Source organism: Phoca vitulina, unplaced genomic scaffold, assembly GCF_004348235.1.
Source record: "Phoca vitulina isolate PV1807 unplaced genomic scaffold, GSC_HSeal_1.0 scaffold120, whole genome shotgun sequence".
In the NCBI taxonomy this organism is placed as follows: Eukaryota; Metazoa; Chordata; class Mammalia; order Carnivora; family Phocidae; genus Phoca; species Phoca vitulina.
Genome location: NW_022589823.1, coordinates 448,671 through 472,568, shown reverse-complemented (window position 1 = coordinate 472,568; position 23,898 = coordinate 448,671). Strand labels below are relative to the sequence as shown.

At 59.7% G+C, this 23,898-nt stretch overlaps 1 protein-coding gene across 2 annotated transcripts in view; it reads right to left on the bottom strand.

The window, feature by feature from the left end:
* Nucleotides 1-3,714: 3,714 nt before the first annotated feature.
* The window catches only part of COL6A2 (collagen type VI alpha 2 chain), a 31,584-nt gene continuing 11,400 nt past the window's right edge, over nt 3,715-23,898 (bottom strand). The window contains exons 2-28 of one of the 2 annotated variants that reach the window (XM_032398794.1): nt 19,871-20,007; nt 19,111-19,706; nt 18,886-18,906; nt 18,126-18,191; nt 17,356-17,409; nt 17,229-17,273; nt 16,911-16,937; nt 16,667-16,693; nt 16,539-16,583; nt 16,032-16,085; nt 15,599-15,661; nt 15,044-15,106; nt 14,722-14,811; nt 14,114-14,176; nt 13,290-13,352; nt 13,085-13,147; nt 12,645-12,707; nt 12,295-12,345; nt 11,918-11,953; nt 11,568-11,630; nt 11,415-11,477; nt 11,231-11,266; nt 11,006-11,051; nt 10,649-10,801; nt 9,963-10,415; nt 9,765-9,803; nt 3,715-4,359 (exon numbers count right to left, since the gene is read on the bottom strand). In XM_032398794.1, the coding sequence (XP_032254685.1) occupies nt 3,761-4,359; nt 9,765-9,803; nt 9,963-10,415; nt 10,649-10,801; nt 11,006-11,051; nt 11,231-11,266; nt 11,415-11,477; nt 11,568-11,630; nt 11,918-11,953; nt 12,295-12,345; nt 12,645-12,707; nt 13,085-13,147; nt 13,290-13,352; nt 14,114-14,176; nt 14,722-14,811; nt 15,044-15,106; nt 15,599-15,661; nt 16,032-16,085; nt 16,539-16,583; nt 16,667-16,693; nt 16,911-16,937; nt 17,229-17,273; nt 17,356-17,409; nt 18,126-18,191; nt 18,886-18,906; nt 19,111-19,706; nt 19,871-19,994 (3,066 nt within the window). In that variant the 5' untranslated portion in view covers nt 19,995-20,007 and the 3' untranslated portion in view covers nt 3,715-3,760. Of the gene's footprint in view, nt 4,360-5,257; nt 6,773-9,764; nt 9,804-9,962; nt 10,416-10,648; nt 10,802-11,005; nt 11,052-11,230; nt 11,267-11,414; nt 11,478-11,567; nt 11,631-11,917; nt 11,954-12,294; nt 12,346-12,644; nt 12,708-13,084; nt 13,148-13,289; nt 13,353-14,113; nt 14,177-14,721; nt 14,812-15,043; nt 15,107-15,598; nt 15,662-16,031; nt 16,086-16,538; nt 16,584-16,666; nt 16,694-16,910; nt 16,938-17,228; nt 17,274-17,355; nt 17,410-18,125; nt 18,192-18,885; nt 18,907-19,110; nt 19,707-19,870; nt 20,008-23,898 lie in introns of those variants that run through there. The other variant, XM_032398795.1, reaches the window with a different exon arrangement.

Sequence of the window (23,898 nt, the reverse complement as noted above, 5' to 3'; positions counted from 1 at the left end):
TGTTCCCCAGGGGGCTCTGAGCCTTGAGTGAGTGCACATGGGCTCTGCCACAGGCTGAGGTTTTCCCAGTTTAATCTTCCAAAATAGGCAATGAGTTACGTGCTCCCAAACCGGAGTGACATGGGTTCCCTGGGGAAGCCTCACCACCCCGTCCCCGCCGGGCCCCCTTCACACCCTCCTAGGAAAATCACTGCGTTCTGTTTCATACCCACTTCGTGCCTATTTAAGCAAACACAAACACATGTGAATATATATTCTTAATTCTTCCTTCAGTGTGTAAAGAGAACGGGTTACATGCTGGATTCCGAGTCTACTTAGCAAGAGCACCTTTCTTATCGGTATTTAGAGAGACTCCTTCTCAAAATGGGTTTTATTCACTCATCCTTTCCCATATTTTCTTAACCATTTCACGGTGAAATGTAAGAAACATTCAGAAACCACGACCAACTTCTCAAGGGTTTGTGACCATGTCCTGGGTGACCCTCTCCCATCAAAGAACACCCCTGACTCCCACAATCCTACTCTATGGTGACTGGACCCCTGTTTTCCTGTCGGTCCATCTGGCAGAAGCAAGCATGGTGGTTTGCTGACCTCAGAGTCCATCTGGTCCAGTGTGTCATTCAAAGCCCTTGTTTCCTTGCTGATCTTCTGCTTAGATAATCTATCCATTGCAGTGAGGGGGGTGTTAAAGTCCCCCACTATTATTGTATTGCTGTCAATGTGTTTCTTTGATTTTTGTTATTAATTGGCTTATATAATCGGCTGCTCTCATGTTAGGGGCATAGATATTTACAATTGTTAGATCTTCTTGTTGGATAGACCCTTTAAGTATGATATAGTGTCCTTCCTCATCTCTTATTATAGTCTTTGATTTAAAACCTAATTTGTCTGATATAAGGATTGCCACCCAGCTTTCTTTTGGTGTCCATTAGCATGATAAATAGTTTTCCACCCCTTCACTTTCAATCTGGGGGTGTCTTTGGGTCTAAAATGAGTCTCTTGCAGACAGCATATCAATGGGTCTTGTTTTTTTATCCAATCAGATACCCCGTGTCCTTTGATTGGAGCATTTAGCCCATTTACATTCAGGGTAACTATTGAAAGATATGAATTTAGTGCCATTGTATTGCCTGTAAGGTGACTGTTTCTGTATATTTTCTCTGCTTCTTTCTGTCTTTGTTCCTTTTGGGCTCTCTCTTCACTCAGAGGATCCCCTTTAATATTTCTTGCAGGGCTGGTTTAGTGATCCCAAATTCTTTTAGTTTCTGTTTGTCCTGGAAGCTCTTTATCTCTCCTATTCTGAATGTCATCCTAGCTGGATATAGTATTCTTGGCTGCATATTTTTCTCATTTAGTGCCCTGAATATATCATGCCAGTCCTTTATGTCCTGCCAGGTCTCTGTGGACCAGTCTGCTGCCAGTCTAGTGTTTCTACCCTTGTAGGTTAAAGACCTCTTGTCCCAAGCTGCTTTCAGGATTTTCTCTTTGTCTCTGAGATTTACAAGTTTCACTATTATATGTGGAGGTGTTGACCTATTTTTATTGATTTTGAGAGGGGTTCTCTGTGCCTCCTGGACTTGAATGCCTGTTTCCTTACCCAGATTAGGGAAGTTCTCAAGTATAATTTGTTCAAATAAGCCTTCTGCCTCCCACCCTCTCTCTCCTTCTCTTCTGGGACCCCTATTATTCAAATATTATTTCACTTTAGGTATTATTGATCTCTTGAATTCTCCCCTCGTGATCCAGTAGTTGTTTATCTCTCTTTTTCTCAGCTTTCTTATTCTCCATCATTTTGTCTTCTACGTTACTGACCCTCTCTTTTGCCTTGCTTATCCCAGCAGTTAGAACCCCCATTTTTTACTGCAACTCAGTAATAGCATTTTAATTTTGGCCTGATTAGATTTTAGTTCTTTCATTTCTCCAGTAATTTCTCTTCTGTGCTTTTTTTCAAACCCAGTTAGCATCTTTATAATCGTTGTTTTGAATTCTGGTTCTGACATCTTACTTATTTCCATATTGATTAAATCCCTGGCCATGAGTACTGCCTTCTGTTCTTTCTTTTGGGGCGAGTTTCTCCATCTCATGATTATGTACAGAAAAGAATAGATGAAAGACAGAGAAAAGGCAAAAACTGCAACAACAACACCAGAAAAATACAAACAAAACAAACCAGAAACAAAACAAAGTAAGAAAAAAATCAAACAAGAAGTAAAACAGAATGAAACAGTAAACTAGATCCTGGTGTATTTTGGTCTGTTAAAAGAAACTAGATCTCAAAATAGGAAAGAAAGAAAAACTGTATATACACAAATAAAATATAATGAAAGGAAGCCAAGAATAAAAAATTATATATAATGTATATATAAAAATTAAAAAAGAATTGATAAAATAAGAAAATAACCAAAAAAAAAAAAAAAAACTGAAAGACTCAAGAATGATAAAACCACAAATGCTACATACCGTTTTCCCCAAGAGCTGAAGTTGCAGTTCTGTGTGATAGTGAACTTGGTGTTTGCCGGGTTTCTGCAGGTCTTCTGGGGGAGGGACCTGTTGCGCTGGTTCTCAGGTGTCCTTGCCCAGGTAGAAGTGCACCCCCCTGCCAGGGGGCCGGGCTCAGTGTAAGCGGCTCTGGATCACACTGTGTGGCCCCGTGTGCTCCTTGAAAGCTTTCCGCACCTTCCAGAAAGGGGTCACCTTCCTAGTTGTAGAACTGAAGCAGTTCTCTGCTCAGATCTCCCATTGATTCTGCAGGTGTTCAGAATGATTTGAAAACTAGCCAGCTGGATTCCAGGGACCAGATGAAATTAGGGTCCCCTACTCCCCTGCCATCTTGACTCCTCCCCCCAACAAACATTTTTAAAGCACTTTGGCTTAGTCTAGGGATAGAGGGGGACTTCACTGATGCAACAGCATCCTTCTCAGCTCAAGGCCAGCTAGACAGGGGCAGATTCCATGGTCAAGGCTGTCCAGTCTATAGACTTGGGGTGGTGTGGACGGCCAGTGCCCGGAGTCAGAACCTGCCCCAGGACAGCAGGGTGGGGGGGGCAGCATGGTCAGTCCTGGTGGCACATGAACGGTCTGAATGTCTCCTTGGCCACCACAGGGGTCCCTGGTGGGCACAGACATAAGGAGGCTGAGAGCAGGAGGCAGTTGAAAGCCTTTATTGTACTGGGGCGTGTGCATACAGGAATGTGCAGGGCCTGCTGTCACAGCTCAGTCTGGGGCAGGTGACCTCAAGGGCCAGGCAGAGACCTCAGAGCAAGCCCAGTAGAGCTGGTGGGGCCCACAGAGAGCCTTTGGAGGGCACTGGAGGGGCTGAGGAGTCCAGGGATGAGGCTGGGCTGAGGAAGGCCAGGGGAACTGCAGGCCGTCCATGAGGGTCTGGAGCACTGGCCACCAGAGTGCACCCTGCAAAGCCTCTGGGATCCAGGGAGGGCATGGAGGGCAGGGTGTGAGCAGACTGCCAGGAGTGTAGTGTGGTGGGACGCTCTGGAGGGGCTGGGGATGGGCGGGGTCCTCTTTTCCTGACTTCACACCCACACCTGGAGATGGAGTCTGCAGCATGCGGGACCTCGAGTGAGTCTTAGTAGCACCACGGGTAGAGGACGGTGCCCACGGGGCTGGGGAGCCTGGGGCACGAGGCTGAGGGCGCAGGCAGGGCGGCGGGCTGGGAGTGCGAGATGGGGGCTGGAAGCCGGGGCCAGGGGCTCGAGGCTGGGGGCCTGGGTGTGGGTCTGGGGGCGAGGGGCGGGGGGGGGCGCTAGCAGATCCAGCGGATGAACCTGTCGAAGAAGCCGGGCTGCGCCAGGCTGTCGTAGTCCTTCTCGCGGAAGACGGCGGTGGCGTCGCCCAGGCTGATCTTGGACAGCACGTCTGTGTCCACGTCGCCCCCCACGGCCACCACAGTGGGCACCACGTTCTGCTTGCGCATGGAGTGCACGGCCTCCTCCAGGCTGTCGTTGCCCGTGACGCCGTCGGTGAGGAACACGAAGGCCAGCTCGGCGTGGCGGCGCGCCCCCGGCCGTGCGCCGCGCACCACGTGGTTGATGGCGTGCACGATGCCCGCGCCCACGTGCGAGAAGGAGTTGAGGTAGCGCGCGCCTTCCAGCGCCTGCTGGATGAGCGTCAGGTTGGAGGTGAGCGGGAACTCCACCTGCTGCTCGCCGGGGCCCCCGAACTGCAGCAGCGCCACGCGCGCGTTGAGCGGGTCGTCGTTCCTGCGCGCCAGCGTCAGCCGCCGGGACACCTCCTCCACGAAGCGCCGCGCCTTGTGGAAGTTCTGCTCGCCCAGCCGCTCGGAGCCGTCCAGCAGGAAGACGATGTCCACGGGCCGCTGCGTGCACTGGGCCACGTACAGCTCTGGGGGCAAAACGGGCTGGTGGGCAGGCGACCTGGGTGAGGCCCCCCCGCTGGCCGGGCCCTGCGCTGGCTGCCCCCCCTGGCCACTCCAGGCCCTGGCACAGTCTGCTTCCTGGCCCTGGCCGTGCCCTGCACCCATCTCTGTGCACACCCCTCCCACTGGAGCCCTAAGAACCACCGGGGTTGTGGGGTTGCATCCAAAGGCACGCATGACCGGGAGCCCCCACCACAGTGGGCCGGGGTGGGCCCCATCTTCTGGAACCTGTCACTGTCTTTGCTGGTTTTGCCTCCACCAGGAAATGTCCCCAAACCTGAGGACTGAGGGGTTTATTTCCACCCTCCAAGCACCATCTCTGCTCAGTGGCCTCCTCCAGGCCCTTCTGGGGCAGGAAGGGACCCCAAAAGGGCCTCAGTCCACAGTAGGGGTGGGAGAGCGGATCAGGGAGGCTGTCTTTGCGTTTGTAATTGACAAAAAAGATCTCATAAAGACCTCCAGCCCTGAAGACCCCAGGATGCAAGGACCCACATCTGCCATGACCCCCTGTTGTCCCAGAGCTGCCCAATGCTGGCTGGGCCACGTCTCTCCCAGCTTTGGGAGCAGCAGAGAGAGGAGCCTGTGTCCTCTGGGACTGGACATCTTCTCTCTGGTAGGCAGTGAGCACTGGGTGGCCAGGCCCCTGCAGCCTCTCCAGTGACTCACTATTACCTGAGGAGAGCCCTGCTCCCATCTGGGTGGTCACCAGCCCTGGACTTGCCAGACAGCATTGGGGGCGAGGCTGCGGCCAAGGCTGAGGCCAAGTCTCTGGGGCATGTGGGCGCCACAGCTCAGGCCGAAAACCCACTCTTCACATACATGGGACATGGTCCACCCTCCGCAGACACGCAGCCAGGCCCCTCTGCCGTGGCCTTGCTGGAGACTTCACTTCTAACCATAGCTGGGGCTGGGGGAGGACAGAGCTGGTCCTCCTGCTTGCATCCAGTTTCTCAGCCCTGCGAGCCCCACTCTGGGATGTGGTCCAGGTATGCTGACCCCTGGGGCCAGGAGTGCGGGGATCCCGTCAAGGAGGAGGTCCTGACTCCTGGCACCGACGAGCAGGGCCTCAGCCCCGGTCCCGGCCTTGGGGCAGTCCTGCAGGCGGCATCCCCCCAACTACACAGGTGCCCGCTCCAGACCAGTCCCCAGCCACGGCATGTCACCCCAGCACATCACGTGACCACAGCAATGCGTTCACACTCTTTTTCAGCTTTTATAGAATGTTTAAGATGTGCTCACAGCACCTGAAGGTCGCTCCCTGGGTGTGTCGCCACGCGGTGTGGGCGCCAGGCTACCCGCAGATGGAACAGCTATTTCTGGCAGGCAGGATTTTTTTTTTTTTTGGAGCTTATATTAATGATGTAGCTTATTTTGGTGGCCGTGCAGATGAAAAGCAGCTTCTGCTTTAAATCCATGTGGCCAGAACTTGCTGAAAAGGTCTAGCAAGCAGTCTGGGTGCCCCTGCGCTCCCAAGTCACCACCAGCAGAGACACAGGTGGGGGCGGCTGGCTTGGGGGGCAGTTTTCCTCAATGCACAACCAGGGAGGCCGAGAAAAATGCATAAGGGGTGGCAGCAGGCACCTCTGGGCTGCAGGGGAATCGAAGAGTTTAGGGATTATGAGGCTTTGCTCTTCTCTCTTCTTTTCTGGCCAAGCAATGTCTCCCCCAAAGATGCCCATGTCCTAATCCTGGAGACTGTGAATATGACCTTATGTGGCAAAAAAGATTGCATGTGGAATTAAATTATGAGCTTGGGACTACTCTGGATTCTCCAGTGGGCCCCAAGTGCCACCACAAGGTCCTTGTAAGAGGGAGGCAGGGGGGTCAGTCTCCAAAAAGTATGGGCTACGTGACCACAGAGGCAGAGACAGGAGCTGGAGGAGACAAGAAGGGTCCTCCCTGAGCCCCCGGAGAAAGCGTGGCTCTGCCACACCTGGATCTTGGGTTTTCGGCCTCCAGACTGAGAGAGGATAGATTTCTGTTGTTTTAAGCCCCTTCTTGTGCGGTAGGCCGCCCCAGGGAGCTAAGAGGGCTGGGTGGGGGCAGCTCTGGCCAGCCCTGCATGCGGGCGGCCTCTGTGGCTTCAGCAGAGTGCCAGCACGGTCTCAGGGTCCCCCACGATGTCCCTGTGCACCAGCTTAAATGTGTCAATGAACAGTTCCATCCAGTCCTGCCGCTCGCCTCCCGTGGCGAATTTGGCTCGCTCGGCGGTGTAGACCATCACGGCCACCAGCCTGGAGTAGGCGGCCGGGTCCTGCGTGAACTCCGTGGCGTTTAGCAACTGTTGGATCAGGGGGATGGTCCTGGGGAAGGAGGCATCCGGGCCCTCTTCCGTGCGGAGGAAGGTGACCGGGGGCTCGCCGCCAGGCCGCGGTCCATCTGCAGGGGCATCCAGAGAAGGCTTTAAGGGACTAAGCTGGCGTGAGTGGGCCTCCAGCCGCCCTCCTGGGCTGAGCGTACTGTGAGAGCCGAGGGCCTCTCTCCTCCGGGATGACTTAGGACCAAAGCGAGGAATGGGTGTTAGGCTCAGCAAGGGGGTCGGATGAGGAGGCTGGGAGGGGCTACAGCACCCCCATGTCAGCACGCGGGTGCCTGAGCTCACAGCAGCTTGGGGAGCCAGCAGCAAAGCACGCTGCCGAGGAGACGGGGAGTAGAAGCACCTTTGGGGTCCCCACAAGACTCTTGGCACAAATGGTGGCACTGAGACTTGACCAGTCTCGGGGGCGGCTTCTAGCCGCTCAAGGCTGTGCCCCTGGACCCCCCTCAGAACAGCTTCCAGAAAGCTTGCGATTCTAAATCCTCTGCACTTTGAGACGCCCATCGCCCACCGCCCAGAACTGTCCCCTCGAGGACCCGGGAGTGGCCGTGCCACATACACTAGGGACTCCCGCTCTCCCTCCCGGCCCCCCTGGGAGGTCAGGGCCCGACCCCGCGGGCGCCTTGCTCCGAGTGCACCACGGCCTCTGTCCTAGGGGTCCGGGAGTTTCTTTCTCCTCCGGGGAGGTGCCAGGTAGCCAACCCAGGTGACCTGGTCGCACGGGCCCCCCACCCCGGCACACACACCGCCCTCTGAGCCTCTCCTCTGCACACCCGGCCCCGGAGAGTCTCCAGCGTCTGTCCCAGGGAAGCGGGGCTCGGGTCACGCTGGGGCCCCTCCCTCCTGCGGCAGCTCTCCAGAACCAGCTCAGTCTTTGCCGCCTCAGCCCCTGGCCAGCTCTGTTGCTCCCCGAAACCCTTACGGCTCTGACCCAATCGAGCAAGCTGCCCCCTGGCCGGGTCCAAGCCTAGGAAGGTGGGCCTCTGGGTGGACGGGGCCATATGGCCCAGAAGGTCAGTGTCATGTCCCAGCCAGCAGCATCCACCCAGCACACTGTTTGCGGCCTCGAAATGCTGAACAGCACACCCACCCCCTGGCGTGCCAGGTTTGTAAGATCTCATCCCCCAGAGACCTCTGCTTTCTTCCTCTCTGGTCACAATGTCTATGACACTTGGAAATTTTCATCACTTTAAAGGATAAGCTTGTGAGCTCAGCAGAGAAGGTAACTGGGAGGAGGAGAAGAAGGGCCTCCTAGGGGGCCACGCCCTCCCACTGTTGGGTCTTGGAGGCTCAGGGGAAGCAAGGTCACCATCCCACCAACAGCAGAACCACACGGAGACATCACAAGAAAGGGAGCTGTGGCCGGATAGCCCTCATGAACACAGATGCAGACGTCCTCAGCAGAATATTAGCAAACCAAACCTAACAACACATAAAACGATTTGTACACGGCAACCAAAGGGGATTAATCCCGGGCCGGCAAGGTTGGCTCACCATCTGAAAATCAACGTCATCCATCGCATCAACACGGCAAAGGAGGGAAACTGCCGAAGCAGCCTGTGACAAAGCCCCACACTCACTCAGGATGAAGTCCTCAGTAACTAGGAGCAGAGGGGACCATCTCAACGTGACAAGGCGCATCGGTAAAAAGAACCTCGGCTCACTTCGAACTCAGTGGTGAGAAACTGGAAGCTTCCCTGCCAAGATCGGGGCGAGGATGCTGGGTCCCTACTGGGCCCGGACACCAGGGCTCGGGGTCTGGAGTCTGCCCTCGAGGGGCCAACCTGACTGTGGGGCCCACTGCAGGGTGACTGGGGTGCCCTGCGGGACAAGCAGAGGTACAGCCCGCGGGGTGCTTGGCCGCTCCGGGTGGCCTCTGGCAGAGACCGCACTGGCCCAGCTCTGAGGCTGGCACCTGGGGTTTGGCCACTCTGGGCACTGTGTACAGCCGTCCCCAGTGGACTCGAGGGACCCCAGGCCCGGGAGGTCCCCAGAGTGAAGCCCAGAGCCCACAGGCAGCCACGGTGTGGTCAGCGTACCACCATGATGACCTTTTCCTGGGAAGCTCTCTGCCTGACCCAGCTCAACACAGTTCCTTCCCTCGGGCCGCCTCTGCGCCTTCGGACCTGCCCAGCGGGCCCACCTGACGCCCCACGAGGAGTACGCACGCAAGCCCAGGAAATGCTGACTTCGCCCGGCAGAGCAGGGGGTGGATGCGGGCCCCGCGTTTCTTATCTGTGTCCTCTGTGGGATCTGCCGGCACAGCCCAGCCTGCCCGCTTTGGCGGCCCCCGCTACACCAGCTCCTGAGAGGGTACGGACCTGCAGGGTACGGGCCTGCTGCCCACGTCCCAGCCGGAGGGCCTGGTGCTGGTTCCGGGCCCCCGGCTGGCGGGGAGGCTCAGCAAGGGGACGTCTCGGCTCCCGGCTCACCCAGGCACCTCTGCGGGTGTCCTGCCCCTTCCCTGGCCCCGCAAGCCCCCTGGGACAGCTTCTGCATGTCCCCAGCACTGCAGCCGTGTCGGGCAAGGGGCCCGGGCCCCCAGACCCAAGCCAGTGTCTGCTTCCTGAAGCAGGAGCTCAGGGCCATCGGGGGGGAGGGGGACAGAGCATCAGCCCGAGGCTGTGTGGCCGAGGCTGCTCGCACCTCCTGGGCGGTTGTAAATCGGCCACTTTGTTTACTGCGTCTGGGGCTCCTGCCTGTGGGAGCTGAGACGGTTCTGGGGTGTCTGTCCCTCCGGGGGCAGTGGTGGAGGTGGGGGACCACAAGATGCTGAGGCTATGAGCCTGCGTTCCCGACCAGGGCCCGCCAGACACATGCAGGCCTGGACGGGAGCCCCCCCCCACCCCCCGAGTGTGCGAGCTGGGTGGGCGGGCTGAAGGGCTCAAGACGTCAAACCTCACCCCCAGCCCCTCCTCAGACGTGCCAGGGTCCTGGGGCTGAGTCGCCCATCTGAAGGTTTCTTGCCAGGGAGGGCTCCCGCAGCGGCCCCTCCTCCCCAGCCTGGGCCGCTTGTGAGTCTGGGGTGGGGGGCTCGGCAGCACCCCGAGTTACCTGTTTGGCAGGGAAGGTCCGGGCACACGATCTGAGGGTCTAGGAGCAAGGAAAGAGGCCAGGCGTCCCAGTCAGTGGCCACCGGCCGGGCCAGGGGCTGGACTCCCTCAGCGGCCCTTGGATGTCCCGGCCACTTCCGCCCCGCCGCACGTCCTCCTTCCCCTGGCACGGACCCGGGCTGGGCAGGCTGCCACTCACCTGGGCACAGGACGTCCTCCATGTCATCGATGAACTTCTCGGCCACCAGATCAGAGAAGAGGGTCATGTTTCGCACCTGCTGCGGCTTGTCGCATGCGATGGAGTAGAGGTTCTCGCTCTCGTGCCCCTCGTGGAACATGTCCCCAATGCCGATGGCTGTCACCGTGACATCGTGGTTGCACAGCGCCCGCAGGTTGAGGTCGTCGTCCCGGGGGTCGTGGCGGCCGTCCGTGATGACCACCGCAAACACGCGGGTCTTCTGGCGCCGGCTCTCCTTGATGAGCTGGTTGTAGGCGAACTTGAGGGCTGAGGGCGTCCAGGTGCCGCCGGCGATCCACTCCAGGTTCTTGACGGCCTCCTTGAAGCTGGATAGCGAGTCGATGCGCTCATCGTCCAGCTGGATGGCCTCAAAGGTGCCCTCGTGGCTGTACTGCACCACGCCCACGCGGGTCCCTGCGGTGGCCGGGCCGGGCGTGAGGTGCCGCCCGCTGCCCCGCCCTGCACGGCCCGCTACCCTCAAGCGGGGCCTCGGCGGCTCTGGGCAAAGCTGACACCCGTCCCCTGAATGTCTGTCTGTCCGCCGCCTCCCGTGACGCGGCCTCAGGACGTCCCGCCCGCCCGGCCTCCCTCCCTGCTGGTGCGTGGGGCCTCCCAGCTCCCCTCGCCCCACGGCAGGCACAGCTGACCTGTCTCTGACTTGGGGTCCTTGGCAATGGCCCCCAGCCTGTTGACCACGTTGATGACGAAGTTCTTCTCCAGGGTGAAGTTGGTGTAGCCAATGCTCTCGGAGCTGTCGATGACGAACACCACGTCCAGGGCCCCGCACCGCTTCTCGCAGTCTGCGGGAGGCGCAGGGTCAGCGGCGGGGGGGGGGTCAGGTGGCTGTGTTCACTGACCCCGGGCCCTGGGACACAGGCCCGAGGCCCACAGCCAGGTGCACGAGCGGGAGGGCGTGACCCAGGCGGATGACCCTGACCCCAGACCAGAGCCCTCCAAGGACACTAGGGTCCTAGCTCCTCCGCCACGTGGGGGCCGAGACTCACCGCAACACCCGCACGTCTCCCTCACGTAGGTCATGACATCACATTCCTGCAACACAGGGGCGTCAGTCCCGGCCCGAGGAAGCGAGCTCCTTGGAGGGGCCGAGAAGGGGCTCCTGGGAAGTCTTCAAGCAAGCTCCTGCTGACCTCTGACCTCACCCCTGCTGCCCTTGCTTTCCCATTTTAGGAGGGAGGGGAACGCGGATTCCATCCCTGCCTGACACTTACCGTGAGGCCGGGGTCTCCAGGGGGGCCGGGCTCTCCCTGGAGGAGGAAGGGTGACAGTGAGAAGTGGCCTGGGTCTGGGCTGAGGCTGGGCAGCCCCCCACACCCTGTGCACTGGCATGACCCTGAGGTTCGGGGTGGCCCAGGGCTGTGACCTGAGGGCTGGAGGCACCAGCCGCTGACCTACCTCGGGTCCTGGGGGTCCTCTCGGCCCCCGAGGGCCGGGCTCACCAGGGGGACCGGGATCTGCCTGAGGAGCGAGAAGGGCAAGTGGGCGGTGGCCTCAACCTTGGGTGTGCCCCCCCCCGGCTCCCATGTGCCCCCGGCCCGGGGTACTCACAGGCTCGCCCTTCTCGCCTTTCCTCCCGGGCTCTCCTTTCAGACCAAAGTCACCTCTGCCCCCCTGAGACACAGAACTCGTCAGCCCGGGTGGGGAGCTCGGCACGGCCCCCCTCCCCCAGCCAAGACCTCCAGGGGTCGGCCATGGGCACGGGCGTGCTCCTGTCAGAAGGGCCTGTGCCTGGCGGTTGGTGGGTTACGGGCCGCGTTTCGGGGGAGGCGGGGTTGCGGCTGGAGAGTGGCGAGCGCGCTCAGAGCTCAGCACAGGGGGCTCGCGGGGGCCGAGTGTGAGCTGAGGGGCGTGCAGGCCGCCCCGCGGCGGGTGCGCGGGAGGCCCCTGTGCATACGTACCTCGGGGCCGGGTGGGCCGGCCTCGCCTTTCTCTCCCTGGGAAGCAAGCACAGGTCACCGTAACTCAGCACAGAACCCGAAGGGCTGTCCCTGGGGCGGGAAGCTGGCTCTCCTGGGGACCCAGAGATTTCTGGAAGCCCCCTCCTGCCCCCTTGGGGTGGCCTCAGTTACACAATCTGTGTGAAGCCGTGAGCGCCGTGGGTGAAGGCACCACCTGCCCTGTGTCTGGGACAATAGGATCCTGGGGGTCTCTGCCACAGACGAGTGACCCCCAGGCCCACTCACCCTCGCCTCGACCCCCAGGAGGGAGGCCCTCGCAGGAACTAGTGGGAACCTTCAGGGCCTCCCAGGGCCCCCCGACCCCTGCCAGGACTTACGGGTGTTCCTCGGGGTCCTGGGTAGCTAAATCCAGGCCTGCCGGGGTCTCCCTGTGGGAAAGGGCGGCTGGTCAGCGAGGGTCCAGTGGGAAAGGAAGAGGCTGAGCTGGCACGGGCTGAGGATGAGGATGGACGGGGCTGGGCTGTTGGTCTGGCGGGCTGTGTGTGTGTGCAGTCCCAGCCTCGGGACGTGCTCCCCCCGAGGGAGACACAGGAGGGGCTGCCCGGCCCCCGCAGGTCCCCCACGCCAAGGGGGCTGGCCGGGCATGCTCCTGGCAGCCTTGCTCGGGAGCTGAGAAGGGGCTCAGGCTCCCTGCGGCCAGTCTTGCCCAGCGGGGTAGGGGACATACCTTGGGACCAGGCTGTCCTGACTCTCCACGGGGACCAGCGTCACCAGGGTCTCCCCGAGATCCCTGAGGGCAGAGAGAACATGGAGTCGGCACAGGTAAGGACTGACCACGTCTGGCAACACTACCCTTCTCCCCTGCTGCCCTATGGGGACCGGGCAGCCGGGGTTCACTTCTTCCAGGTGCCCCATCCTGGCTCCCAGGCCCCGCACCCTGCCTCCCCCTCGCTGCCACCTGGCTGATATAGCTGGACCCCTCAGGGCAGGACGACCGTGGGAGGTACGGTGCCCCCCCCCCATGCTTCTGCCCGAGCGTGTCACGGGGACCATGTCCTGAGGACAGGAGACCCAAGCAGCACTATGGGGGGGGGATGGTGAGATTGAAGGGCAGCGAGGGCCCGAGCCCCAGAGCCACAGGGCCCTCCCAGGTGTCCTGCTACTGACCTTATTCCCGGGCTCGCCCAGAGCCCCCTGAGGGCCTCTGGGTCCAGGCAAGCCTCGGTCTCCCTGGAAAGAAAGGACATCCCTCTGTCAATCACTGCAGATTATGCGGGAATGGGGGGTGCCCCTGCTGGGCGGGGGGTCCCAGTTACCCCCCACAACCGGGGAGCTGCGTGCCTGCCCCAGGAGGACGAGTGGCCTCACTTACCTTGGCTCCTTTGTTGCCAACCTCCCCAGCCAGACCCCGGGGACCCTCAGGGCCAGGGTCTCCCTGTGAGCAGAGAAGATGAGTCAGTCTCGGGCATGTGGAGGGAGTGGAGGGGAGGGGATCATTTAACTCCCTGGAGAGGGTGATACTGGAACTCAGCCCTGCCCACTGAGTCTCATGCACCAGGGAAGGGACTGCCACCCATTTCCCGGAGGGGAAGCCCCTCCTTCAAGCCCTTGACCCACATCTTGCAGGGAACTGTCAGTCCTCTGATTTGCCACAAAGACGCCCTGAGTCAGCTGCAGGTCTGGTGTGTCTACAGTGGGAAGCTGCTGGGTGGAGCTGTGCACGGCACTCATGAAGCGGGCCTTACCCTGCCCCTGCCCCTCGGCAGGGAGCGTGGATGGGGGTCACCTGTCTGCCTCCTGCTTTCTGAGAACCTACGGGGGTGCCTCTGCTCCCGCAGGCGGCCGGGTACCAGGGGTCACTTTTTTTTTTTTTTAAGATTTTTATTTATTTGAGAGAGAGCAAGAGTGAGAGAGAGCACAAGCCAGCGGAGGGGCAGAGGGGGCAGCAGACTTCCCGCTGAGCAGGGAGCCCGACGTGGGGCTCGACCCCTGGACCCCGGGATCATGACCTGAGCGGAAGGCAGACGCTTCACCACCTCAGCCACCCAGGCGCCCCTGGGGTCACTTTTGTTTTCCTGGGTGGACCGTGGTGGGGGGATTGTTGCTTGTCCCTCGTCCCGGGGCCCTGCCGACCCCTTGGTGAGAGCCTGGTGCAGAAGCAGCCGTGGCCACCGGCTCCCCCTCTCAGCCACTCACCTTCTCACCCTTGGGGCCGCTGCTGCCTGGGCTGCCCTTGGCTCCTGGGTCCCCCCTGCGCCCCTGCAGAGAACAGGTATGTAGGTGCGGGGCCTGATGGTGGGGCCGTGTGGGGACCCCCTGCTCTGCTCTCCTCACTCGGGCTTTGGGGGAGGGGCCTGGTCCTCCGTCGGGTAAGACCAGTTGCAGTCACGGATTTAGGAGATGAGGGGCTCCGGTCAGCGTGTAAGACCGGGTCAGTTAGGAGTTTTAGTTGATGTGACGGGGGCCCAGCTTGGACCGGCTATCAGCATGGTCACTTGGTCCACCTCCGGGCCAGGCCAGGCCTCGGGATATTTCCCCTTTGAGGGCCAGCCCTGCCGTGAGGCACAAGGGGACAGGTGACGTGGGGACACGAGGCAGTTCCCAGGCAGGGGTGCAGCCGAGCCCGGCCCGGCCAGCAGGGGTTCTGCCCTACCCTGAATGCTTCACTGGTGGTGCCCAGAGCAGGGTCTGTGCAGGAGGGGCAAGGTAGGCAGGCCGGGGCCGGAGGGGACAGCCCACCCTGGCCAGCAGCCACTGAGCTCTGGGCCCCAGGCGCCGGCAGCGGGGACAGGGCATGAACTCACAGGCTCGCCTTTGGGTCCTCGGGGCCCAGGTCCACCCTTGGCTCCTTTCACACCGGGACTTCCCGGGGATCCGTCGTTGCCTTGGTAACCCTGCAGAGAAGAGCCACGTCGGCCCCACAGGGGAGGGCCCCGCGGAGCGCCCTCGGCCCCAGCCCGGCCACCGCTGGGTGGGAGCAGGTCTGCCTCAGGTCGCCCAGCAGCAGGGCCGGAGGGCCTGGCAAGGGTGCCCGTGCCCCTTCCTGCCCCTCCCCCGTCTGTGTCAGCGGGCACGGCTGGTGTGCGGCTGGGGGGCGGGGAGCAGGGGCCCGCCAGGGGCACTTGCCTTGCTTCCTTTGGCCCCGCTGTCTCCTGGGGGTCCTCTGCGTCCTGGGCGACCAGCATCTCCCTGGAAAGGTTGGAGAAATCAGGCTTGTGTCCCTGAGACGTGGGCAACAGGCCCGAGCAGCTGCACAGGTGAACCCGTCAGATAGGCGCCCCGTCCACGGGGGCTGCCTTCTTGGGGAGGGCGGTCATTCCTGCTCCTCCAGAGGCCCGGGCGGCCAGGACCGTGGATGCAGAACAGCCCGGGCGCCCGAGAGCTCGGCAAAGGGGCTGCGAGGCCTGGGAGGACGGTGGCTTGGCTGCTGGGGCCACTCGGCCACTGCGGAGCCGCCTGATCGGACACATAGGCCTGAGCTAGCCACACCCTGGCATTGCCGGGGTGAGCGCCACGACCCCTCAGGCAGGGACTCCTAGGCCTCCTACCCCGAGCGCCAGTTTGCAGGGACAGGCCCTCTCTGCCGGGCTTCTTGGCCAGGCCGCCCCCTGCACAGCCCCCTCCCCCCCCCGAGGCCTGGCGCTGCCCTCAAAGGCCCATCACCTTGGCCAGGCAGCCTACCTTGATGCCCTGGTCCCCTTGCTCCCCAGGGTTGCCGGCTTCCCCTGCATATCCATCGGGGCCCTGCAAGACAGGGTGACAGGGCTGTGCTGGGCTTTCCCCAGGAGTCCAGATGAGCAGAAGCCTCGTCTGGACTGAGGCTCCGCCTGGGTCTGGGCTTCCAGAACCCACCGTCAGGACTCCCAGGAGCACTGCCCCCGACCTGCCCCAGAAGCCCCCGAGAGTATTTCCTCGTGAGACCACAGCTCTGGCTGAACCCTGGGTGGGGGTCAGGGAGGGGCAGGGAGAAGCTGAAGGAAGGGTCCACTCCAAGTGACTCCCAGCTTCCTCGCTGCAGCTCGAGGGGCTGGCTGCCACTCTGCCCACCCCCGCCACGACCCTGCGTCCCCCGGAGCTGGGGTTGAACCCCAGGAGGAGCACCAACTAGCCTTACCCGACTCCCTGGGTCTCCCTTGCAGCCCGGAGGCCCGATGCGCCCCAGCTTGCCCTGGAGGAGAAGAGGGGGGCAGAGGGTGGGTCAGGGTCGTGCACCAATGATGGGCGAATGTGCAGGGCAGTCCCCTCCGCTTCACACCCAGCGGGCACCCAGCTGTGTGTTTCAGGGCCTGGACAGTATGGCGGCCTCTCTGTGGGTGGCAGGGAGTCCCTGGGATGCAGGTGCAGCATGCGGGTGGCCCGCCAGTCAGGCCAGGCTGGGGAATTCCTGCGAGCTGGTCCTCAGAAGCAAACGTCCACTCTGGCTCTTGCCATGTTCTTATTTGTCCTTCGTCCCTGGCTAGGTGCCAGTGGGGGCCGTCCAGCCACAGGCTGTGGGCAGGGGCCAGGGGGGCCCAGGGACCCCAGGTAAGAACCCAAGGGTCTCGGGGAGGCTCTGCTCACTCCTACGTCAGAAATGCTGACGTGCACCCAGCCCGGGGAGGGGCCCCGAGACGCACTCTACCTTCTGTCCATCGGTCCCATTCTTGCCGGCCAGGCCAGGGGCCCCCTGGAGGGAGAGGTGTAATCGTCAACCCATGGAGCAGCAGGAAGGTGGGGTGCCCTGCCCGCCGGCCCACACGGCCCGCTTACCTTCCGCCCCTCGGCTCCAAATTCACCCTGTGCAGGAGGAAAGCGAGGCCGGTTAGCTCGGCGTCCCAGACACCACTGCCTCAGGGCCCAGGTCTGCCTCGGGCCGAGCAAGAGGCCAGAAGGACCCCAGAGAGGGCCGCCCCCCCCGCAGGACGCCTGTGCCCCGATCAGGGCCACGGACTCGCTGACGGACGCAGCTGGGGGCTGGTGCTGAGCTGGAGCCACGGCCACGTCACAGTCTCACCTTCTCTCCTTTGAAACCAGGAACACCCTGAGGTTGGAAGGAAGGAAGAGCGGCGTTACTGCGACGCCCACCGGCTCGGGGGACAGCAGGGCTGGTGGCCAGCCTCCGGGGAGAGGCATGACCAGGACTCGGCGGGGGGCTCGGTTCAGGGACAGCATTCAGGATATTGAGGCTCTTGGCTTCTCGCGTTGGGGGTGAAGGGGGCGGGCGGGCCGGAGACACCCTGACCCCGTGGGCCAGCCCCACCTGGCCCAGGCAGCCCTTGGCTTGTCCCCCGCACCCCCCCAGCCACGGGGGGCAGGGCTGGCAGCGACTTGCCTTGGGTCCTGGGAATCCAATGGGGCCTTCGATGCCTGGGTCTCCCTGTGGAAGAACGAAGAGCCGCGGCTGAACCCCAGTCCTGGGGACTCGGGGCCAACGGGGCAGGGGTGCAGAGGGCACTCACCTGTCGTCCCTTCTGCCCGGGCTCTCCTGGCTCGCCCATGTTGCCCTTGGCGCCCTAAACGCAGATCATGGAAAAAGGGGTAAACTAAGGCAGGAAGCAGGCAGGCAGGCAGAGGCTTCTGAACTGGTGTGTGTCCTGCTTTGGGGGCTCCTCCATGTCCCCTCAGATGCTGCCGTGGGCGCCCCTCCCCCCATGGGAGGGCCACTGCAGCGAAGCTGCTTCCGTGGGCACCTCCACGCCTGGGCCGTGGCGGGTGGCAGTGCCACGGAGGACGGGGCGCGCGGCAGCATCCGGCTGGCGACCCGGCGGGCGGGCGTCTACAGTCCTACTGGTCTAGACGGCTCCTTCCAGATTTAGAAAGAGGGAAACAGGAAGCTGCGTAGGGATAACCTCCAGACGGCTCGTCTTCCCAGAGGCCCCTTCCCTCCTCTGCCTTCACGTTCGGCCTCTGACCGGAACTACTGGTCGGTCAGACACCCTGAGTGTTTGTAAGAAGTGGGTGCTCCTGATGGATTAGCAGACGCCTGTTTCAGGTTTCTTGCACGAGCTTCCTTGCTTTGCCAGGGCGCTGCAATGGGCAAAGCTAATAATAAAAAAGCATCCCTGCTTTTCTCAAAATGCCATTTAAGAGGGAGATAAAAACTGAATTTTAGTTCATCCAGGATCAGAAGGGCTGAGGTCATTCCAGGGGCACGTGGCCCCACGTCTGGAGCTGAAGAGAGGTCGGGGCTTCCTGGCAGCTGACCCCGTGGGCGGTCTGGGCGGCTTACCTTCTGTCCGCGGTAGCCCTTGGGGCCAGGGGGCCCGGGGATCTCCAGACAGCTCACCTTGTAGCACTGAAACGAGAAGCAAGCGGTGTAGAGGAAGTGGGCGCAAAGAGCCCCAGGTGGGGGGCCGAGGACCCCTGGGCGGTGGGCCATCGGGAGCATGGGGCTGGATGGAGGAGCAGACTTGGGAGGTGCCCAGGAGGCCCCCGAACCCTCAGGCACTCTGGCCGAGTCTGGGAGAACCAAGGTTACACAATGGCCGAATGCAGGAAGGATGGAAGAACCCTTGGCCAGGCCCCACGAATGCTCGTGTGTGAGCAGCTGTGCCAGAAAAGGGCGCCTTTGTAGGAGCCTCGCTGAGTGGGAAGAGCCGGGGCTGGGGATGCACAGGGATGGGGGAATGCGAGGGGCCCTGAGCTGAAGTCCCGAGCTGGGTGCCACCTTCCCTGTCTTCCTGGCCCGGAGCTTGGAAGGTGACCCCGAGCCTCGCCCCTCATCCACTTGGTGTGTGCTGGGTGAGCGACCCTAACACCGACCCCTGGGTTTAAACAGCCTGGTTTTGGCCAGGAGCCCTTCATCCAAACGTAGGCTCTCAGGCCCGACATGGAGCAGAAGGGTCTTGCTCCCTGGCCTCCTCCCATTTGTCCTAGACCCCGGGAGCAGCGGGGGGGCTGGTGCAGTGATCATCTCTGCGGGGTCAGCGCCTCAGAGGCCCAGCGGGCAGCACCCAGCCAGGGTGGCAGGACCGGAAAACGCCTCTCACCTCTCCATAGGCTTCATGTTTCTGCAGAAGAGACCAAGAAATGCTACTTAGCCGGAGCCGGAGATTTGGGTGAGAATGCCCAGGCTTACCTTCACAGAGGGGTAAACTGAGGCCCAGAGCAGGACACTGCCCACTGCCGTAGTGGGGGAGCGGGCCCCAGGGCTCTGGCCTCCACCCTCCACTCCTGGTGCCCAGTGGGCAGGCACGGCCCCGGGGGCGGCTCACCATGACCTTGATGATGCGGTTGATGGTGTCTTGGTCGATCTCCAAGTCGGGACGCACAGTGGCATAGTTGTTACGGTAGAGCTCAAGGGGCATGCTGGCCATGTCCCGCAGACCCTGCTCGTTCGGGTTCTGGTCGGGGGCCACGGTGAAGATCCGGATGCCCTCCTCGCGGGCCCGCTCAGCCTGCAGCTTGATGCCCCCGCACGGGCTGCCGGTGACGTAGCCGTCGGTGATAACCACCGCGAAGTGGACCCCACCCTTGCCCTTGAGCTGCCGGATCTCCTGGGTCATGTTGGCCAGCGCGCAGTCGGTGAAGGTGCCCTTCCGGATGGAAACGATGTTCTCCAGGCTCTTGGTGAAGGAGGCCCGGTCGCTGTCCGGTGGGCTGAACACCTTCACCACGTCGGAGAAGTGCAGGCCTCCGTAGCGCCAGCTCAGGGCTACCTGCTCCAGGTAGGTCTCGTCCTGCAGCTGGCTGATGAACTGGCGCACGAACTGTCTCATGTGGTAGAGCAGGCTGTCGATGGGGGACTGCATGGTGACGCTCTCCGAGGTGTCCAGCACGAAGTACACGTTGATGGGGCAGTCGGCCTTCTCTGGGGGGGCACGGGACGTATCACGGGCCTGCCTGTGTGGAGGGCCTGCGGCGCGAGCCCATCGCCAGGCCTTGTGCATGTGGGCGATCTGGGCTCTGCCCCCACCGTGGTCCCACCGCACCCCTTTCCTACCCACACTGGGCCTCAGCCCCCACAGCCCCTACCTGGGCAGCTGTTCCTCTCAGAGGCATCGGGGGCGATGATCTGCTGTTGGGCACGGAGGACCCCCAAGAGCCCCCAGAGCAGGAAGGCGGAGCAGGGGCCTCGGAGCATCTTGGCAGCACCCATGCACCCTGACGTCCTGCAACAGGGAGAAACAGCCACTGCAGACAGTGCCCAGTGCCCCTCCGGGACCCCAGAGCCCCCTCCCCAGATGGTGGGGGCAGCCAGGGAGACGCCCTCTTCCCTCGCCCTAAGTGGGGCCCACGCACACTCAGTGGATGCACAGACTGAGAGCTTTGGGCTTGGTTCCGGGTGGGTTTCAGATGTTTGTGGCCCGTCCCTGCCCTGTGGGGGCTGGGTGCGCTAAGCAGACAGGTGCATTCTTGGAAACTGAAATGCCAGTGGTGGGCGCTGGTGACAACAGAGCCCTGCATGGGGGGCTCAGCGGGTGGTGACTGGGGACGGGTGCCAGGGGTGGGGAGAAAGGCCCGGGCTGGGGTGGGGTGGGCCTTGGCACTGGATGCCAGCCATCCACGTGACCCCATGCTGACAGACTGGGGGAAGGACCTGGGGATGCAGGATGGGGGCTGGGATGCAGACAGGCCTCAGGGGCTGGTAGGCAGCGAGTGCCAGGGTCCTGCTCGGATGGGGGGTCCTTCCCCAGAGGGGGTCGCCGTGCCCTGACACATCTCTGTGGGAATGGAGGGTTCCCTGCTGCTGGCTGCCTGGCAACCAGATGGCGGGAGAGGACCTGGGGCATGGGGAGGGGGGCTGGGCAGGCGCTGGGGACCAGGAGGGACAGGAAGGGGCTCGTCCTGGTGGGACTCTTGGTTCACACAAACGCCTCACGGCTTCCTGGAGTCCCCAGAGCAGAGGGCAGACCCAGGGGAATATAGGGACTCATGGCCTGCAAGTGGGGTGTGCAGGCAGACTGGGCCCTCAGGGGACTGGGGGGAGGCGGTGCCTGGAGAGCTTTGGGGGCCCTCAGGGGACTGGGGGAGAGGTGGTGCCTGGAGACCCTTGGGGGAAAGCGAGGCATGGGGGCACTTTGGTGCTGTTTTCCTGGTGATGCCCCTCAATGCATTTTTGAGAGGAGGTGGATGGATTTTGGGGGGCAGATTTAAGTATCACTTGAGTTTAAGGTGAGAGGAGCTGGTCCTGGCATTGTTAGGGGTGAACAGGACATGGCCCTGCCTCCCCAGCATAGGTCATGGTCAGGTCAAGAGGCCATGACCCTGGAGGTAGGGGCTGTGACCCAGCAAGGTCGTGACAGTTGCCCAGACAAAGCAAAGCCCAGTGGGTGTGCCAGGGAATCCAGGCAGGCTTCCTGCATGAGGCGACAGAAGTGTCCAGACTGAGGGGACTGGCCAGAAGAAGGGGAGTGCCTGACTCAGGGAAGGTTCATTCAGGGAGGGCTGGGATGGAGCTGAGAAGATGGTGAGCGACAAGCCAGGGGCCCTGAAGAACCTGGAAGCCAAAAGGATGTTGGTGGCAATGGTCAGAGAAAAGAGGTCCAGAGCCATCAACTCCGCATGACAGCCAATGTGGGGACTGCGGGAGCTCAGCAGGGCGGGGCGGGGGGCCGGTCAGGGCTGAGCACTGGGATGTGGGTGCAGCTTTGTCCTCCCCTGCCCCTCATCCTGCTGGCCCACAGTGGGGGAGCTGTGAGTCCCGTTCTGCTGTGGGAGGGAAGGGGTTGCCGAAGGGCCAGGGACTCTGCAGCTACCTTGGCACCACTCCCCGTGCGTGTGCACACACCACACCAGTCACATATCACACACACCCTCACACACACCACCACACACACAATCAATTCAAAGAGGCCCCCATACTAAAGTGTACTGCTGGAAAATGCCACTCTCAAAGGAAATGAAGAATTCTAAAAATAATCTACGCAGGAGAAAAACACAACAGCAGCAACAAAAAAATATATATATATATATAAAAAACAACACCTAATGGGAAGAATGATTTTGGTGTCATGGTGGGCAACTCCCGAGGTGGGCCCAATTCCTCCTGCTTCCTGGTGCCACCCTCTCACGAAATCTTCACACACTCAGCTGTCACTGGTCTGCCCGTATGACCAACAGCTCAGCACGCAGATGACGGCGTGTGCCTCCCGAGATAAGCTCACAGAAGACATCATGGCTGCTACCTGGCCCTCTCTTGGGGTCCTCACTGGGAGGAAGCTGACGGCCATCACATGAAGGCACTCACACAGCCTTCCAGAAGCCCAAGAGGGAGGGACCGAGGCCTCCAGCCAACAGCCAGGTGAGTGAGCTGTTGCAGAAGCACATCCTCAGCCCAGTCGAGACACCAGCTGAGCGAAGCCCTGGCCAGTCCCCTCGACTCTGACTGCACCTCATTAGGGACCCTGAGCTAGAGCCACCCAGCCAAGTCATTCCTGACCCAAATCAATTATGACACAGTAAACACTTATGGTTTTAAATTACTAAGTTCTGAGGTAACTTATACATAGTAATACATAACTAATTCAGGCATCAAACTTTTTCTCCATAATATTTTATACAGAAAAACAATGAGACAGTAACTAGAGAATTTTGAGGGGAAAATAAAATGACCCAAAGATGTCTGCCTAGTCAACTTAGCTTTCATGTAAAGGATAAAAGTCTCAGATGTAAAAGGGCTCACCTACATACCATTCTTTAAAAAATTCTGCAGACAACAGAGAAAGGAATAAAAGTAAGTAAGATAGCAAAGAAACTTGAGGAATACAGTAAAATATAAAAAATGAAGAAAAAAGGAACCAGAAAGCACAATTAATATCACTTGGATCAGCTATGACAATATATGTGAATGCTTTAAATTCTTCTGTTGAAGACAAATGTTCCCATGCACCCTGATGTTTATAGCAGCATTATCACAATAGCCAAACTATGGAAACAGCCCAAGTGTGCATTGACTGATGAGTGAATAAAGAAGATTGTTCATATATACAATAGAACATTACTCAGCCATAGAAAGGATGAAATCTTGCCATTTGCAATGATGTGGGTGGAACTAAAGGGTATTATTGTAAGTGAAATAAGTCAGTCAGAGAAAGACAAATACCATATGATCTCACTCAAATGTGGAATTTAAGAAATGAAACAAAGGGGAAAAAGAGAGAAACCAAAAAACAGACTCTTAATATAGAGAAGACACCGATGGTTACCAGAGGGGAGGTGGGTGGGGAGAAGGTTAAAGTAGGGGATGGGGAGCCAGGGATGCACTTGTGATGAGCACCAGGTGATGTAAGGAAGTGTTGAATCACTATATTGCACCCCTGAAACTAATATAACACTATGGTAACTCTATTGGAATTAAGATTAAAAAATGGATAAAGAAAATGTGGTATATATATATATATATATATATATATATGTATGTGTGTATATAAACAACACACGCACATATACACACAATGGTATACTATTCAGTCATAAAAAAGAAAGATCTTGCCATTTGCAACAACATGAACCTAGAGAATATTATGCTAAAGACATAAGTCAGACAAAGACAAATACCATATGGTTTCACTTGTATGTGGAATATAAAAAACAAAACAAATGAACAAATAAACAAAAACAAAAATAGACTCATGAATACAGAGAACAAACTGGTGGCTGCCAGAGGGAAAGTGGTGGGGGTTGGGTGAAGTAGATAAAGGGGATGAAGAGGTACACATTTCCAGTGATAAATGAGTCATGGGGATGAAAAGTAGAGCATGGGGCACACACTCAGTAATAGTGTACTAGTGTTGTGTGGGGACGCATGGTGACGACACTTAAGGTGGTGAGCAGAGCTGAATGTACAGAACTGTCGAATCACTATGCCATACACCTGAAATTAATATACGTCAACTATACTGCGATAAAAAAAGGAAGAAAAGAAAAAAAAGATAAATATTCCTAAATTGGATCACTAAACGAGACCCATCTGGATGAGGTCTGTGAGTCACATTGGAGGCTGTCACAGACAGTGCAGAGGGAAGCAGGGCAGGGTGAGACAGAGAGGACAGTGGTGGGAC